We start from the raw sequence: 17,963 nt of genomic DNA on the forward strand, positions 1-17,963 counted from the left end.
GAAATAAAATTTTGACAAAATTTTCTATAGAAATAAAATTTTGACAAAATTTTCTATAGAAATAAAATTTTAACAAAATTTTCTATAGAAATAAAATTTTAGCAAAATTTTCTTTAGAAATAAAATTCTGGCAAAATTTTCGATAGAAATAAAATTTTGGCAAAATTTTTTTATAAATACAATTTTGGCAAAATTTTCTTTAGAAATAAAATTTTGGCAAAATTTTATATAGAAATAAATTTTTGGCAAAATTTTCTTTAGAAATAAAATTTTACCAAAATTTTCTTTAGAAGTAAAATTTTAGCAAAACTTTCTATAGAAATAAAATTTTAGCAAAATTTTTTTTAGAAATAACATTTTGGCAAAATTTTCTTTAGAAATAAAATTCTGGCAAAATTTTCTATAGAAATAAAATTTTGCAAAATTTTCTATAGAAATAAAATTTTGGCAAAATTTTCTATAGAAATAAAATTTTGAGAAAATTTTCTATAGAAATAAAATTTTGGCAAAATTTTTTTTAGAAATACAATTTTGGCAAAATTTTCTTTAGAAATAAAATTTTGGCAAAATTTTCTTTAAAAATAAAATTTTGGCAAAATTTTCTATAGAAATAAAATACTGAGAAAATTTTTTATAGAAATAAAATTTTTACAAAATATTCTATAGAAATAAAATTTTGACAAAATTTTCTATAGAAATAAAATTTTGACAAAATTTTCTATAGAAATAAAATTTTGACAAAATTTTCTATAGAAATAAAATTTCGACAAAATTTTCTATAGAAATAAAATTTTGAAAAAATTTTCTATAGAAATAAAATTTTGATAAAATTTTCTATAGATATAAAATTTTGACTAAATTTTCTATAGAAATAAAATTTTGACAAAGTTTTCTATAGAAATAAAATTTTGACAAAATTTTCTATAGAAATAACATTTTGACAAATTTTTCTATAGAAATAAAATTTTGACAAAATTTTCTACAGAAATAAAATTTTGACAAAATTTTCTACAGAAATAAAACTTTGATAAAATTTTCTATAGAAATAAAATTTTGACAAAATTTTCTACAGAAATAAAATTTTGACAAAATTTTCTATAGAAATAAAATGATAAAATTTTCTTTAGAAATAAAATTTTGAAAAATTGTCTATAGAAATAACATTTTGACAAAATTTTCTATAGATATACAATTTTGACAAAGTTTTCTATAGAAATAAAATTTTAACAAAATTTTCTATATAAATACAAAATTTGACAAAATATTTTTTTAAACTTTTTACTTAAACTTCATATTTTATAGATTGCCTCATATGTTCACTCTTCACAATACCCAAATATGTTATGAAATAAATGTTAACACTTTCAGGGAATGGCTAATTTGGTTGACTATGAGCGGCACGTTTAGTTTTACAAAGAACATTTTTTGTGAAGACATATGCAACTGAAATTATTAATAATCTGTTTTAGCATGTGCCAAAGACATTATAATTCTGGTTGATTTTATCATAATGAAATTATTTTTATGTGGGGTTTTGTCATTAATAGGTTTCAAAAGTTAGAGAATAAAAAATTTATGAAGATTTCCAGAATAATTTTGATTTCCAGCTATTACTGGGAGAAACGAATATCCTGTGAGGCAAGGCGTAATGCTGGTTCATAGTTCGAATGATTTAAATAAAATAATAAAACCTGATGAAAAAGTGAGGCTTTTATTGTTAATGGTGAATGAATTTTTGGGTCGGTCTATCGTTACATAACCCAATTACAAGGGAAAGTGGTTATATATTAGAAATATTGCTATTTAATAATATTTGTTGTACCGACATGAACCCTTAGAAATAAATTACATGTTATGGTATTTATAATTCACAATAGGTTATTGCGATTACATGTAATATCAAAATGGTAACCATGGCAGCTTTATAACTCCGCAGTTATATGAAATATTTTAATAAAATTTAAAATCAATACAATTTATTGTAGCGAATTAAATATAAAAAGAAGAAAATAGTTCAAAATGTTAAATTTATTTGCATTTATCATTCACAATAGCAAATTATAAAATACAAATTTTCCACTGGTACTTTTCATTAAAGAAAATAAAATTTTTCATTTATTGCTTTAGATCATTCCTCAGAAAATAAGTTATATGTTCCCCAGAAAATAATTTATATGTTATAGTATTTATAATTCACAATAGGTAAGTGCGATTACATGCAGTATTGAAATGTTAACCATGGTAAGCTTAATAATTCCGGAGTTAATAAATTTTGTTGTAGCAAATTTAATGTAAAAAGAAGAAAATAGTTCAAATGTTTCCATTAAATGCATTTGCCTTTATCAATCACAATAGCAATATACAAAATACCAATTTTTCAGGATTACTTTTCTTAAAAGAAAATAAAATTTTTCATTTGTTGCTTTAGATCATACCCCAGAAATAAAAAACATGTTATAGTATTTATAATTCACAATAGGTAATTGCGATTACATGCTATATCGAAATATTAACCATGTTATGCTTTATAATTCCGTAATAACATGAAATATTTTAATAAAATTTAAAATCAATGAAAAATTGTTGTAGCGAATTTAATGGTAAAATGAAAAAATGGTACAAATTGTTCCATTAAATTTATTTGGCTTTATCATTCACAATAGCAAATTGTACAGCATTAGCCATTGTAATTCAGAGCTCATCCAGTGGATATTAATATTTTAGGTATATTGGATCGGAATAAAATGTTTAATATATTTATATACATATTAACCGTTAACATAGCTCTGTTAACCTGTTAAAATTGATCTGTTAAAGTTAAATTTTAAAATTTATCTTCACACACATTTTATTTATTTGTAATTCACAATAGAAAATAATCGAGAAGGTTCAGCGGTTAAAACTAGAAGTGCCCATATGTAATAGGCACTTTTAGTTCATGTGGTATTACAATGGACTGAATAGTCTAAGTGAGCCTGAAACTAAATCGGGCTGCCACTTTAACCTAACCTAACCTAATTCACAATAGAAAATTTATGATCACCAGTGTCAATACAAGGGGCAAGGGGCTTTGTAATGCATAATGGTTTTACTATTGGAATAACGGTTTTACTATTGGAAATATTCAAAAACTATTTCAAATCATTTTACTATGACTATTGTGAATGATATTTATGCATATGATTGGTCGTTTGAAATATGATTTTATTGTTTGGCTAATTTATTATTAAATTTATTGTATAAATAATCTAAAAATCCATTTGTCTCAACATTTCTTTGCAATGCACTGTACATTTATATTCAATGATTTCGTAAGTCAACAATAAGACACTACAGTGAAAATTCAAAGTAAAAAAAGTCACACAAGTGTCATGCTTCAAATTTATTTGTTGTCTTATTGTCAAATTACGCGGGAGTATTTGTCTGCTATTGAAATTGAGAATGAAGTATATGGATTGTTCTTTTTTTGGTTTCGTTAAGAAAATCACAAAAATTGACGATCTGAGAAGAACAGAATATTTTCAAGATTTACGTAGTTGTCTCAATTGCTTTGTTAACATAAGAATGTTTTTTTTTTCATTTTTGAAAATTTGTCAAGATACAAATGAAAAAAGTAATTTCGTTTATTTAAGAAAAAAATACCCCGCAATTGATATATGGCGTGGGTGATTCGCTTCAATAAATGGAAAATATTGTTAATGGTAATCAAAAGCTGCCGTATATATAGACGTAGAAAGGTTCTAGGGAACTTTTTTTTCATGATTCATATTAAAGAGATGCGTAAGTATAAGAACATAATAATAATGACGAATACAACGGAAATGTAATGTACTTACACAATTAATTTGATTGTGAGTTGAAAAATTTACACACAGAAAAAAGTTATATATACACAGATAAAGTTTTTTTTTCTGATTCAAGCACGAAATTGATTGAATTAAATTTTTTAATTGAAATTGCTTTAATGACAAAAATTATTTAGATTAAAGCCTCTACTTTAAAATAATTTCGAAAAATAATTCGAAACTAAGTGGGGAAATAGAGTTTGTTGTCGTTTTCTAATGTCCTCCTAAGTGTACATCGGTAGTCAAAGGGTTAAAATTTTAATTTAAAAGCACAATTTCTCCAATCGAAAATTTAATTGAAAATTTTCCTGGAAAATCAGAAATATTGATAATACCTATATTATAATTAATATGCATCTCTTAGTAATACCAATTTTATAATTATTAGAAATCTCTTAATATTTCCTAATGCACTTGATGTTCCAGTCTAAGTCTTTTCACCTGTTGCTATTAACTCATAACTCGTGAGTTTTTATCGAACATTTCTTCACCGTCGATCTATTGATGGTGAGCATCATACATAACCGGTTTAATTTCATCCAAGAGAACACTGACCTCAAAACAAATCTCTCTCTGGTCTATTGTGTCTCACAAGAGATAGCATCTATGGCTAAAAAATTTTATTCGACAAAACAACGGTTGTCTTAGAAAATACAACTGGTTTTTCTGAAAGGAGGGGGGGGTGTCTTATTTACTTTTTAAATCATTTGAAGACGAGAGGAAGAAAACCCATATAACTTGACTTCAACTAAGCGAAACTCTAATGCCTCCACCGATGGATGTATGTTCTAATAATAAAGTGACGTTTTATGGTTGACTCCTATTCTCACTGAATCAGTCACTGACAACAGGTAAATGACCAAGAACAAACATTACACGCGACTACTACAAGTAGTGGGGAGGGTAATTTTTCAATCTTTCTATCTTTTCTAATTTCTTTCTGGGTTTTCACATGACCATAACAAAATTTCCACGGATTTTCTTTATGCTTTCTTGGCTGTCTCACAAGAACAAACAATAATTGTGTAGTTCATAAAAGGTCGACGAACTATGATTTAGCTGGAAATATAGGATAAATGTCGGTTGATGTATACAATTTTAGTCATGTGTAAATGGTGCACGATCAAAGTTTTTTGTTTCTTTTCAACAAATAAAAGCAAGGTAGCTGTTTGTTCGTAAGATGCACTAATAGGAAAACAAGGTAGAAATTTTAGGAAAGTGTGATAGTTCTTGGTTAATAGAAAAGTTTGCGCTAGGAATGATGAATATCATTAATGGAATGTTACTAAATCGCACTCCAACTAAAAAGTACTTAAATGTTTATATAGAATTAAATTTTTCGACAAAATTTTCTATAGAAATAAAATTTTGAGAAAATTTTCTATAGAAATAAAATTTTGACAAAATTTTCTATAGCAATAAAATTTTGACAAAATTTTCTATAGAAATAAAATGTTGACAAAATTTTCTATAGAAATAAAATTTATACAAAATTTCCAATAGAAATAAAATTTTGACAACATTTTCTATAGAAATAAAATTTTTACAAAATTTTCTATAGAAATAAAATTTATACAAAATTTCCTATAGAAATAAAATTTTGAATTTTCTATAGAAATAAAATTTTGACAAGATTTTCTATAGAAATAAAATTTGGACAAAATATTCTATAGAAATAAAATTTGGACAAAATTTTCTATAGAAATAATATTTTGGCAAAATTTTCTATTGAAATAAAATTTTGAAAATTTTTTTATATAAAAATAAAATATGGACAAAATTTTCTATAGAAATAAAATTTTGACAAAATTGTCTATAAAAATAAAATTTTGACAAAATTTTTTATAGAAATAATTTTTTTTACAAAATTTTCGATAGAAATAAAATTTTGAGGAAATTTTCTATAGAAATAAAATTTTGAGAAAATTTTCTATAGAAATAAAATTTTGACAAAATTTTCTATAGCAATAAAATTTTGACAAAATTTTCTATAGAAATAAAATGTTGACAAAATTTTCTATAGAAATAAAATTTATACAAAATTTCCAATAGAAATAAAATTTTGACAACATTTTCTATAGAAATAAAATTTTTACAAAATTTTCTATAGAAATAAAATTTATACAAAATTTCCTATAGAAATAAAATTTTGAATTTTCTATAGAAATAAAATTTTGACAAGATTTTCTATAGAAATAAAATTTGGACAAAATATTCTATAGAAATAAAATTTGGACAAAATTTTCTATAGAAATAAAATTTTGACAAAATTTTCTATAAAAATAAAACTTTGACGAAATTTTCTATAGATATAAGATTTTAACAAAATTTTCTATAAAAATAAAATTTTGACAAAATTTTCTATAGAAATAAAATTTATACAAAATTTCCAATAGAAATAAAATTTTGACAAAATTTTCTATAGAAATAAAATTTTGACAAAATGTTCTATTGAAATAAAATTTTGACAAAATTTTCTATAGAAATAAAAATTTTCTATTGAAATAAAATTTTGACCACATTTTCTATAGAAATAATATTTTGACAAAATTTTCTATTGAAATAAAATTTTGATAAAATTGTCTATAGAAATAAAATTTTGACAAAATTTCCTATAAAATAAAATTTTGACAAAATTTCCTATAGAAATAAAATTTTGACAAAATTTTCTATAGAAATAAAATTTTGAAAAAATTTTCTATAGAAATAAAATTTTGACAAAATTTTCTATAGAAATAAAATTTTGACAAAATTTTCTATAGAAATAATATTTTGACAAAATTTTCTGTAGAAATAATATTTTGACAAAATTTTCTATTGAAATAAAATTTTGACAAAATTTGTATAGAAATAAATTTTTTTACAAAATTTTATATAGAAATAAAATTTTGACAAAATTTTCTATAGAAATAAAATTGTTACAAAATTTTCTATAGAAATAAAATCTTTACAAAATTTTCTATAGAAATAAAATTTTGACAAAATTTTCTATAGAAATAAAATTTAGACAAAATTTTCTTTAGAAATAAAATTTTGACAAAATTTTCTATAGAAATAAAATTTTGACAAAATTTTCTATACAAATAAAATTTTGACAAAATTTTTTACAGAAATAAATTGACAAAATTTTCTATATGTATAAAATTTTGACAAAATTTTCTATAGAAATAAAATGTTGACATAATTTTCTACAGAAATAAAATGTTGACAAAATTTTCTATAGAAATACAATTTTGACAAATTGTTCTATACATTTTTTCCAATTAAAACTTTAATTGAGTTTTAAAAAATATTCAATTAAATTTAATTGATTCAACAAATTTTTTAAATGAAACAAAAAACAATCACAAAAATTAATTGTATCAAATAATAATAATTTTTTAATTGAATTTGAGTACAAAAATTTCATCAAAAACTTTAAATAAGATTTTTTTAAATTTGGTAGATTTTGGTGATTTTTTTTCTTTCTTGTTGCTTCCAATAGATACTTTTTAAGTCCAGTAAGCACTGAGAATTTCCCGTTTCTTATGAAAAAAAGCTACCATAACAAAAATGCTAATTTAAATCATTGTCCAAAGATGGTCATGGGTTCATATCCAGTCTTTAAACTGTGTTTCAGCAAGTGAAATTGTGATTGTGATGGGTTAAGGTGGGTACTATATTCGGTTTCCGCGCCGAAAACCAGTGTGTCTCCGCGGTTAATTTTTTATTCAATTAATTCCATAAAACAAAATTATACAGAATCAATGCTTTAAAACTTTTCCATTCATAATTTGACAACATTTGATAAAAATATACCGATCTTCATATATATTATTGCTCATATACCCCCGGGGAACAAAAGTTCTATGCATTTCTATACCGATGACTCCGAATTGGATGGACTATTTGGTTTTTGTGTAACCAGAAGTCATGGAACTTGCGAAAAGATTAGCAATAAAACATGTTGTTATGAATACATACTCAGACAATCAACCTGTAATCCAAAATCCAAATTGACAGAGAAGTAATGTTCCAACAAATGTGCTCCTCATCTCGAAAACGGGCATAGAAAGTCGCAAATTTCTCTCAACGAGATGGCTGAGCAATACAATAGTCACCTAATATGGGTACCTGGCCACAGAAACGTACCAGAGAACTACAAAGCCGATAAGCTAGCGAAGCTAGAGGCTACACTGAAAGAAGAGTTTTCTTTTCTGAGGAACGAAGACAAGCAAAGTTTTCTTTTGATGCTAAAGAATTTTCTTTAAAGGCAAATAAAAAGAATTAGAAACTACTTGATAAGAAAGGGGAATTTCATTTGTCTAAAATTTCGTTGGTATTTTTTCTTTGGATATTCCAGGGAAACCAAAATCTTTTGGTATGTCTCTAATTTTTGTGAATATGCAATCGTTGCAAAAGTTATTGTAAAGTAATTCAAGTCATATAATATTTTCAGAATATTATTTCCACCCTACAATTTGACCAGAAAATGGAGCTGTACATATTTCCCTCATTTGATCATTTCCCTCGTTGGTCACCCAAAGTCGTTCGATGAAACGTTTCGAAAATATGCTCGCGGATGCTATCGAATCCATGAATCTATGTATCGAAAATATATTCACCGCATCTTCTTTTAATAGTTTTTAGATCAACTAATATTGTGATTAAAATCGAGCATATTAAATACAGGGAAACAAATCTTCCTACATTTTCAAAAATGGAAATTTTGTTTATAACTATTTAGGATATAAACTGGGAATTTATTTATTTATTTATTACTTATATATCGCATTTTCGTTGCAACATTTCCATGATGCTGGTATATAAATAAGTTTTTCCTACTCGTATAAGCATTTTCACACTCTACCTCTTGTCATTAATCATCGTAAGTTTTTGTTTTTTTTTTTTTATTTCATTTCTAATTTCAACATTGAATAAATGTTTTATGACATGGTCATTTTGTTGCATCTATTAAGTAATTATAGATAAATATTGAACAAAGTATCTTCTTCAATGACAAAGAGAATACGGGCGCTCACACAATCATTTATCATTGAAAAGTCAATTGTTATGAAAATAAGGGATGAATTATTTATTTGAAACAATTAATTGCATACTTGATGTGTGTATTGTATTATTTTGTATTTACGTATTGATTTAGGATTTTCTTTTAAATTGTAATTCAAAACATCTGAACAAAGAGTATGAAATTATATACAAGTATTGTCACCATAATAAATTGATAAACAAAATATTCATACATTTATGTTTGTATCAATTTATTATGATGACAATACTTGTATTTGATTTCATATCATCTTTGATCAGATGTTTTCGATTACAATTTGAAAGAAAATCCTAAATCAATAACTAAATATGAAAAATACAATACAAGCAGATCTGTAGATAAACAAAGTGAAACTTCAATCATCACTCACTTTGAGAGTGACATTTATTTTGAAATAATTGTCCCTTTTAGGAAATATTTTTGATTGCGAATCAAAGACCCAACTTTATTAAAATAGAGAAACAAAGCGAAACTTCAAACATTGATTTTGAAATAATTGTCCCTCTTTTACGAAATATTTTTGATTTCGAGTCAAAGACCCGAAAGATATAAAATAAAGATATTCCAAGGAAGAACTGAAGATTATGGTATTTTGAATTTCTTTTGATATATACTTTTCATTGACGAATAGACAAATCACTAATGAAAAATCCAAATTACAATTAACTCGCCTAAGCGAAAGTTGGTATCTTGATTTAAAACAAATCCAAACTCAAAAACTCCGAGATTTTAGCCTTCACATAAAATTTTTGGTATTGATACCAAGTATAAGATGCGACTTCTTTAAAAAAATACATTTTTTTTAAATTGCGAAAGAGATCTCATTTACTGAATTCTTCGTTTTCTTTGTTATCCATTCTCAAACAAATCTTATTCTTATTTTTTTTTAATATTCTCATCATTAGATAAGAATTGGGGGCCCCATAACCATGGTTTCAATCCCACTTTCGACTAAACACGAAAATATGCTTCAGTGGTAGATAATCCCGCCTCAGTAATGCTGGTGACATTTCTGAGTGTTGCGAAGCTACTCTAAGTGGTTCAACCGTGATGTGAAACACCGATCGGACTCGGTATAAACAGGTCATTGAGCAATCATTGATAAGAGAGAAGTTCATCACTTGGGAGCCTAAATAGCGTTTTGCCACTATACTTAACCTAACCTAGATACGAATTGTGGATTATAATCGGAAGTCGACTTTTCGAGTCTTCGACCTATTTATAATTTTGAAAAATTCACTTTTCGATTTTTCAAATTTTTGAGTTGCGGTTTGGCAGCCTGTGCCACGAATTGGGGGTTATAATCAGATGTCGACTTTTCGAGTCCCCGACTTATTCAAAATTTGGAAGAGTCGAAATTCCGAGTCTTCGACTTTTTCGAAATTTAGAAAAGAACATTTTTCAACCTTTCGACTTTTTTAAAATTTGGAAAAGTAGTCTTTTTGAGTTACCGACTTTTTTATACTTTAGAAAAATCCACTTTTCAACTTTTTTCAAATTTTCGAGCTACGAATTGGAGATTATAATTAGACGTCGACTTTTCAAGTCTTCGACTTATTCAAAATTTAAAAAAAAAATCGTGATTCCACGTCTTTGACTTTTTCGAAATTTAGAAAAGAACAATTTTCGAATTTTTAAAATTTGGAAAAGTAGAGTTCAAGTTTCGACTATTTTATAATTTTGAAAAGTAAACTTTTGGATTTATTCAAAAGATTGAGCCGCGGTTAAACGGGCTGCCACTATATACGATTATAATCACAATCAAAAAGTCAACATTTCGAGTCTACGAATTTTGGAAAAGTCGACTTTTCACATCTTCGACTCATTGAAAGTTTAGAAAAGAAAACTTTTCGATCTTTCGACTTCTTCACAAATTTGAAAAGTTGTAGACCTTTCAAGTTATCGACTTGTTTATACTTTTGAAAAAAAAATTTTTTCGAGTTTTTCAATATTTTAGCTGCGCTTAAACGTTCTGCCACTATAGTTAACCTAACCTAAATACGAATTGGGGGTTAAAATCAAAATCAAAAAGTTTACGATTTCGAGTCGATTTATTCAAATTATGGAAAAGTCGTCTTTTTTGGGAATCTTCGACTTATTCAAAGTTTAGAAAAGAAAACTTTTCGATCTTTCGACTTTTTAAAATTTTGGAAAAGTAGACTTTGCAAGTTATTGTTTTTTTTATACATGGGAAAAAACCATTTTTCGTCTTTTTAAATTTTGTAGCGACGGTTAAATTGGATTTGTTTTAATAATAATAATTTTTCTAACTTTTAAAATCTTTTTTCATGTTCCCACAATAACGTAATTACTTCTTGTTTATTCCAATAATAATAAACAACATTGAAAGTTGATTTGAACAAAACGAACTTTGAAATGGAAAAAGTTAATAATCTTGCAACGAACGATAATAAAATGAAAAAAAAAAATCACTTGCTTTCACAGCAATGGGCAAAGAGATCATAGGACAAACTTACAATGAATAAATATATTCAAGCAAAATAAATAAAAAATAAAAGAGAAACCCAGAGATAAGGTTTCATAGACTTTTATTCTATGATGTTTTGTGTAAAAAAAAAGAACACCAAAATATTTTTTAAAGTAAAATTTCGAGTTATTTATGATCCGGAAATAAGTGCATGTTGCATGCATCCTTCACTCTAGCAGAAATTTTATGTAAGCTATCATTGAATAATTCTAGACAAAAATTCAATGAAAAAAAAATGTGAAAATAGTGAAAAGCTAGCACATAATATGCCAACGCTATGGAAAGAAAATTCTCTACATGAAAATCCCAAATAGTTGCTAATAGAATTCTAAATGAAAGGCTAAATTACAATTTCAGATTTTTCATAGTGGCATGGTATCTCAATTTTCCATTCTTTTTTAATTGAATTATTTAAACCCTCAATGAGAATTATAAAGGAAGTGTTGTTTATAGACATACATGACTGGAATCATTTAAATTAAATCCAGACTTTTCCTCTGTCTACTGAAGACCGGATATTAGTACCATAGCACGGTTGGTTGATTTTTGGTATACATTCAATTTATTCTCAATTGGAGAATTAACGACTATTGAGAATGCAACAAATTGTTTATATTAATGTTTTTGTTTTCTTACCTGTTTGGTAGGTGATTGATATTTGAAAAGACTTCGTTTTGCCCTTGGCGTATAGGCATTCTCATTTCTTTCATCACTAATTGCTTTAACATCTTCAATGGCAGTTCCTAGTAGTTCGTTCTTTAGCAGGCAAGAATATGCTAAACTATCGCGTGCTGTTTCACCACAATCCCTTTGCTTTTTACTAGTCTGTGGTGAGTTTTCATCTGATTTATTTATTGAAGCGAAATTTGTTTGCCAATTATTGTTTGCTCTGTAAATAGAATTAAAGAAAGGAAATTTTAAAATTGTGTAGCAGTGTTGATTTAAGCCAAAATCATTAACATCATTATTAAATGTTATCTAATGTTAAACTTCTCATAAAATGTTATTATGTATTGTATGTTATATCTCATGTTAACATTTTTCGAATTGAATATTACTATACGTATCTCACATATACAATGATAATTTTTGCATCTCAATTCTATTCTCAAATTGATCTATCTTAATATTACTATAGTTATCTCACATATGCAATGATAATTTTATTCATCTCAATTTTATTCTCACATTGAGAGATATTTTTATTTTGTTGGCATGTTATTCTCACAAAAAATAACTGTACGCTTTTATTTTTTTTTTTTTGGTAGCTTGACAATGCTACTCATCATAAAATTGTTTGTTTTTGGATTCTGATATTTTGTTAGTAACATATGCATCTCTTGTGATAGATTTGACTCAAAACACCTGTAATGTTAGACACTCAGAGTCACTCAGTAAAATTGCAAAACTAAGGCGATTAATCCCCTTTTTAAAAATTAAAAATTAAATTAATTAATTAATTAAGATGGGCGATTTATTGTTTTGAAACTATATATATTATAGAAAAGGAAACTAATATTTGTTGGGCTTCATTTACGAAATTAATTGATTATGTTTTTTATATAGCAAACATTACGATAAATTTCATATATAGAAATTCTATAACTCAAAAAAAAAGTAATCGGCGCGGAAACTGGACATAGTAGAAATCTAGCTTGCAGTTCTTTAAACGAACTCCATAGAGTCCAACCTAAAAGCGTATTAAATTAGCACATAAAACGTGCCTTTCTCTACAAACTACATAGGGAAATAGTCACCATTAAATAAAGACTCACATTAGGATAGAACGAATTTAAAACAAAAGTTTACATAAATAGGTGTACGTTTTTTGTTTTCAATAACAAATATTTGTCTTAAAAAAGGGGTACACCAGGAAAGCCTAAACAAGTGTTAATAACACATCGGGTGCGGCGTACTATTTGTGACAGTACAACATAATGGCACAAACACAAAAACCAAAACGACCTTTAACGGAAGTTGACACTATGTCGGCTTCATGATTCAAATTTAAATACCATACCGAACCACCACCACTACAATGAGGGAGAGTACACAAACAGGTGAATAATGCAAATCCAAATGCAAATGTTGTCTGTCAGAATAAATTGTTGTTTCTTTTTGTGGTTGTTATTGTTGTTCATTCATTCCATACAATACAATAAATAATAAAAGAAAGGCATTGTCTTTCGAGAAATATTAAATTTCCGTTATTATTTTAATATGAAACGGAGAGGGGAAACATAAAACCAATATATATCCATGTGTGTATGTTACTCAATCCATGCATACCTATATTGGATACATGAACGCCGCCCTTTCCTGTAATGTTGGATTGTAAGCGTGAACAGTAATTTAAAACTACAGAATTATAATAATTGCCATCGGCTGTTTTCTTCACAATGGGTAAATTTGTGGAAAAACGAACAGCATAGACATATCTTAGAAACAATCTTGTTCGAAGAAAAAATTTTCTATAGAAACAAAATTTTGAAAAAATGTCTATAGAAATAAAATTTTGACAAAATGTTCTATAGAAATTAAATTTTGACAAAATTATCTATAGAAATAAAATTTTGTCAAAATTTTCTATAGAAATAAAATTTTGTCAAAATTTTCTATAGAAATAAAATTTTGTCAAAATTTTCTATAGAAATAAAATTTTGTCAAAATTTTCTATAGAAATAAAATTGTGATAAAATTTTCTATACAAAAAAATTTGATAACATTTTCTATAGAAACAAAGTTGTGATAAAATTTTCTATATAAATAAAATTTTCACAAAATTTTTTATAGAAATAATATTTTGACAAAATTTTCTGTAGCAATAAAATTTTAAAAAAATTTTCTATACAACTAAAATTTTGGCAAAATTTTCTATAGAAAAAATATAACAAAATTTTCTATAGAAATAAAATTTTGACAAAATTTTCTTTAGAAATAAAATGTTAACATTTTTCTATAGAAATAAAATTTTGACAAAATTTGCTATAGAAATTAAATTTTGGCAAAATTTTATATAGAAATAAAATTTGGACAAAATTTTCTATAGAAATAAAATTTTGACAAAATTTTCTATAGAAATAAAACCTTAAAAAAATTTTCTATAGAAATAAAAGCTTGACAAAATTTTCTAAGGAAATAAAATTTTGACAAAATTATCTATAGAAATAAAATGTTGTCAAAATTTTCTATAGAAATAAAATTTTGTCAAAATTTTCTATAGAAATAAAATTTTGTCAAAATTTTCTATAAAAAAAATGTTGATAAAATTTTCTATAGAAATAAAATTTTGACAAAATTTTCTATAGAAATGAAATTTTGACAAAATTTTCTATAAAAAAAATGTTGATAAAATTTTCTATAGAAATAAAATTTTGACAAAATTTTCTATAGAAATAAAATTTTGACAAAATTTTCTATAGAAATAAAATTTTGACAAAATTTTCTATAGAAATAAAATGTTGACAAAATTTTCTATAGAAATAAAATTTTGACAAAATTTTCTATAGAAATAAAGTGTTGACAAAATTTTCTATAGAAATAAAATTTTGACAAAATTTTCTATAGAAATAAAGTGTTGACAAAATTTTCTATAGAAATAAAATTTTGACAAAATTTTCTATAGAAATAAAATTTTGACAAAATTTTCTATAGAAATAAAATTTTGTCCAAAATTTTCTATAGATATAAAATTGTGTTAAAATATTCTATGGAAATAAAATTGTGTTAAAATTTTCTATAGAAAAAAAAAAATTGTGTTAAAATTTTCTATAGAACAAAAAATTGATAAAATTTTCTATAGAAAAAAAAATTGTTAAAAGTTTCTATAGAAACAAAGTTGTGATAAAATTTTCTATAGAAATAAAATTTTGACAAAATTTTCTATAGAAATAAAATTTTGACAAAATTTTCTATAGAAATAAAATTACAAAATTTTCTATGGAAATAAAATGTTGACAAAATTTTCTATAGAAATAAAATTTTGACAAAATTTTGTATAGAAATAAATTTTGACAAAATTTTGTATAGAAATAAATTTTGACAATTTTTTTGATGGAAATAAAATGTTGACAAAAATTTTTATGAAAATAAAATTTTGACAAAATTTTGTATGGAAATAAAATTTTTACAAAATTTTCTATAGAAAATAAGAGATTTCCCAAAGGAAAGACTTTTTGTTCACAATCGGAACAATCCAACAAAAAACGATGAGAAAAATATATCACAAAAATAAGAGATATTCCAAAGGAAAGAAGTTTTCCCACAATCAGAACAATCCAACAAAAGATGTCTTGTATTTTAAAATTAAATTATTTCTATACAACATTTGGCAAACATCTTCCCATTGTGCAATGCATTGAACCTTTTGTTGAAGGTCTTTCTCATGATGATTTTTGCAAATTCTACATTATTAGTTTGCTATGCATTTGCAATGAATTCATTTGAAATTTGACAATAATTGTGCACGTTCTCATGTATTAAAAAAAACACACACACAATACAAAACAATTTTATAATAAATATGCAAAAAGAATTATTTTTCAGTACTTATCATATTCAGGGTAGATTTACGATACCTTGTCGCATGGACGCAATGCACACAAGGTTGTGAATAGAACGACCACACAGCACAAGATAGACAAAACAGCAGTGAATTCAGTGAGTACTCTATTCTTAGCAGGCGCTTGTGAAAAATATCGTTTTGAACCCCATGTGTTCTAATATCCTATTAATAATGGCTAATGTGTCCAAAGACAAGGTTTCTCCACAATTTGTTGACATTAGAAATGTTATTAAAAATTATTAATGAAAAAATCAAAATGCAAATGCATTGAATTTTAAGTGTAGCAAAGCAGTACTCACGTTATGTCATGTTGAGGAAGAAAATGCGTTGGCTCACGTATTTGAAGATAACAAGGGTGGGAATGACATTGCTTTATGATAGATTTATGTTTAATTGTTATTGCAAATATTTTATTTGATATTTTCTATTTATGAAGTTTAAAAAGAACAAGGCAAAGCAATAAATCAATGATCAATAGTTCGAAGATATTTATTTTTTATCCTCGATAATGAAAGACTTATAGCAAATAAGATTAATAAGTCTTAACTACATTTGCCACTCAAGCCAAAAATAATCTACAAAAATTGTAGAAAATTCTACCAAAAAACCAATAAACATAAATATTTCTATAGAAAATTTTGTCAACATTTTATTTCTATAGAAAATTTTGTTAAAATTTTATTTCTATAGAAAATTTTGTCAAAATTTTATTTCTATAGAAAATTTTGTCAAATGTCAAAATTTTATTTCTATAGAAAATTTTGCCAAAATTTTATTTCTATAGAAAATTTTGTCAAAATTTTATTTCTATAGAAAATTTTGTCAAAATTTTATTTCTATAGAAAATTTTGTCAAAATTTTATTTCTATAGAAAATTTTGTCAAAATTTTATTTCTATAGAAAATTTTGTCAAAATTTTATTTCTATAGAAAATTTTGTCAAAATTTTATTTCTATAGAAAATTTTGTCAAAATTTTATTTCTATAGAAAATTTTGTCAAAATTTTATTTCTATAGAAAATTTTGTTAAAATTTTATTTCTATAGAAAATTTTGTTAAAATTTTATTTCTATAGAAAATTTTGTCAACATTTTATTTCTATAGAAAATTTTGTCAAAATTTTATTTCTATGGGAAATTTTGTCAAAATTTTATTTCTATAGGAAATTTTGTCAAAGTTTTATTTTTATAGGAAATTTTGTCAAAATTTTATTTCTATAGAAAATTTTGTTAAAATTTTATTTCTATAGAAAATTTTGTCAAAATTTTATTTCTATAGAAAATTTTGTCAAAATTTTATTTCTATAGAAAATTTTGTCAAAATTTTATTTCTATAGAAAATTTTGTCAAAATTTTATTTCTATAGGAAATTTTGTCAAAATTTTATTTCTATAGGAAATTTTGTCAAAATTTTATTTCTATAGAAAATATTATCAAAATTTTATTTCTATAGAAAATTCTGTCAAAATTTAATATCTATAGAAAATTTTGTCAAAATTTTATTTCTATAGAAAATTTTGTCAAAATTTTATTTCTATAGAAAATTTTGTCAAAATTTTATTTCAATAAAAAATTTTGCCAAATTTTTTTTTTCTATAGAAAATTTTGTCAAAATTTTATTTCTATAGAAAATTTTGTCAAAATTTTATTTCCATAAAAAATTTTGTCAAACTTTTATTTCTATAGAAAATTTTATCAAAATTTTATTTCTAAAGAAAATGTCAAAATTTTATTTCTATAGAAAATTTTAGCAAAATTTTATTTCTATAGAAAATTTTGTCAAAATATTATTTCCATTAAATATTGGCAAAAATTTACAGAAAAAATTGTCAAAAATTTATTTCAATAGAAAATTTTGTCAAATTTTTATTTCTATAAAAAATCTACCCTGTTTGGTAGAATTCTACCAACTGTGACAAACGTGGTCTAAACCAATTAAATCTACCCTGTTTGGTAGAATTCTACCAACTGTGACAAACGTGGTCTTAACCAATTAAACTCTTCTTCTTTCTTGTTGT

At 24.4% G+C, this 17,963-nt stretch overlaps 1 protein-coding gene across 1 annotated transcript in view; it reads right to left on the minus strand.

Moving 5' to 3' along the window:
- fzr (fizzy and cell division cycle 20 related) overlaps positions 1-17,963 on the minus strand; it is a 69,146-nt gene that overhangs the window by 37,372 nt on the left and 13,811 nt on the right. Inside the window, exon 3 of the mRNA XM_075299370.1 lies at positions 12,020-12,272. Coding sequence (XP_075155485.1) covers positions 12,020-12,272 — 253 coding nt within the window. The remainder of the gene's footprint in view (positions 1-12,019; positions 12,273-17,963) is intronic.

The sequence above is a fragment of the Haematobia irritans genome, chromosome 3 (genome assembly GCF_050003625.1).
Source record: "Haematobia irritans isolate KBUSLIRL chromosome 3, ASM5000362v1, whole genome shotgun sequence".
NCBI lineage: Eukaryota > Metazoa > Arthropoda > Insecta > Diptera > Muscidae > Haematobia > Haematobia irritans.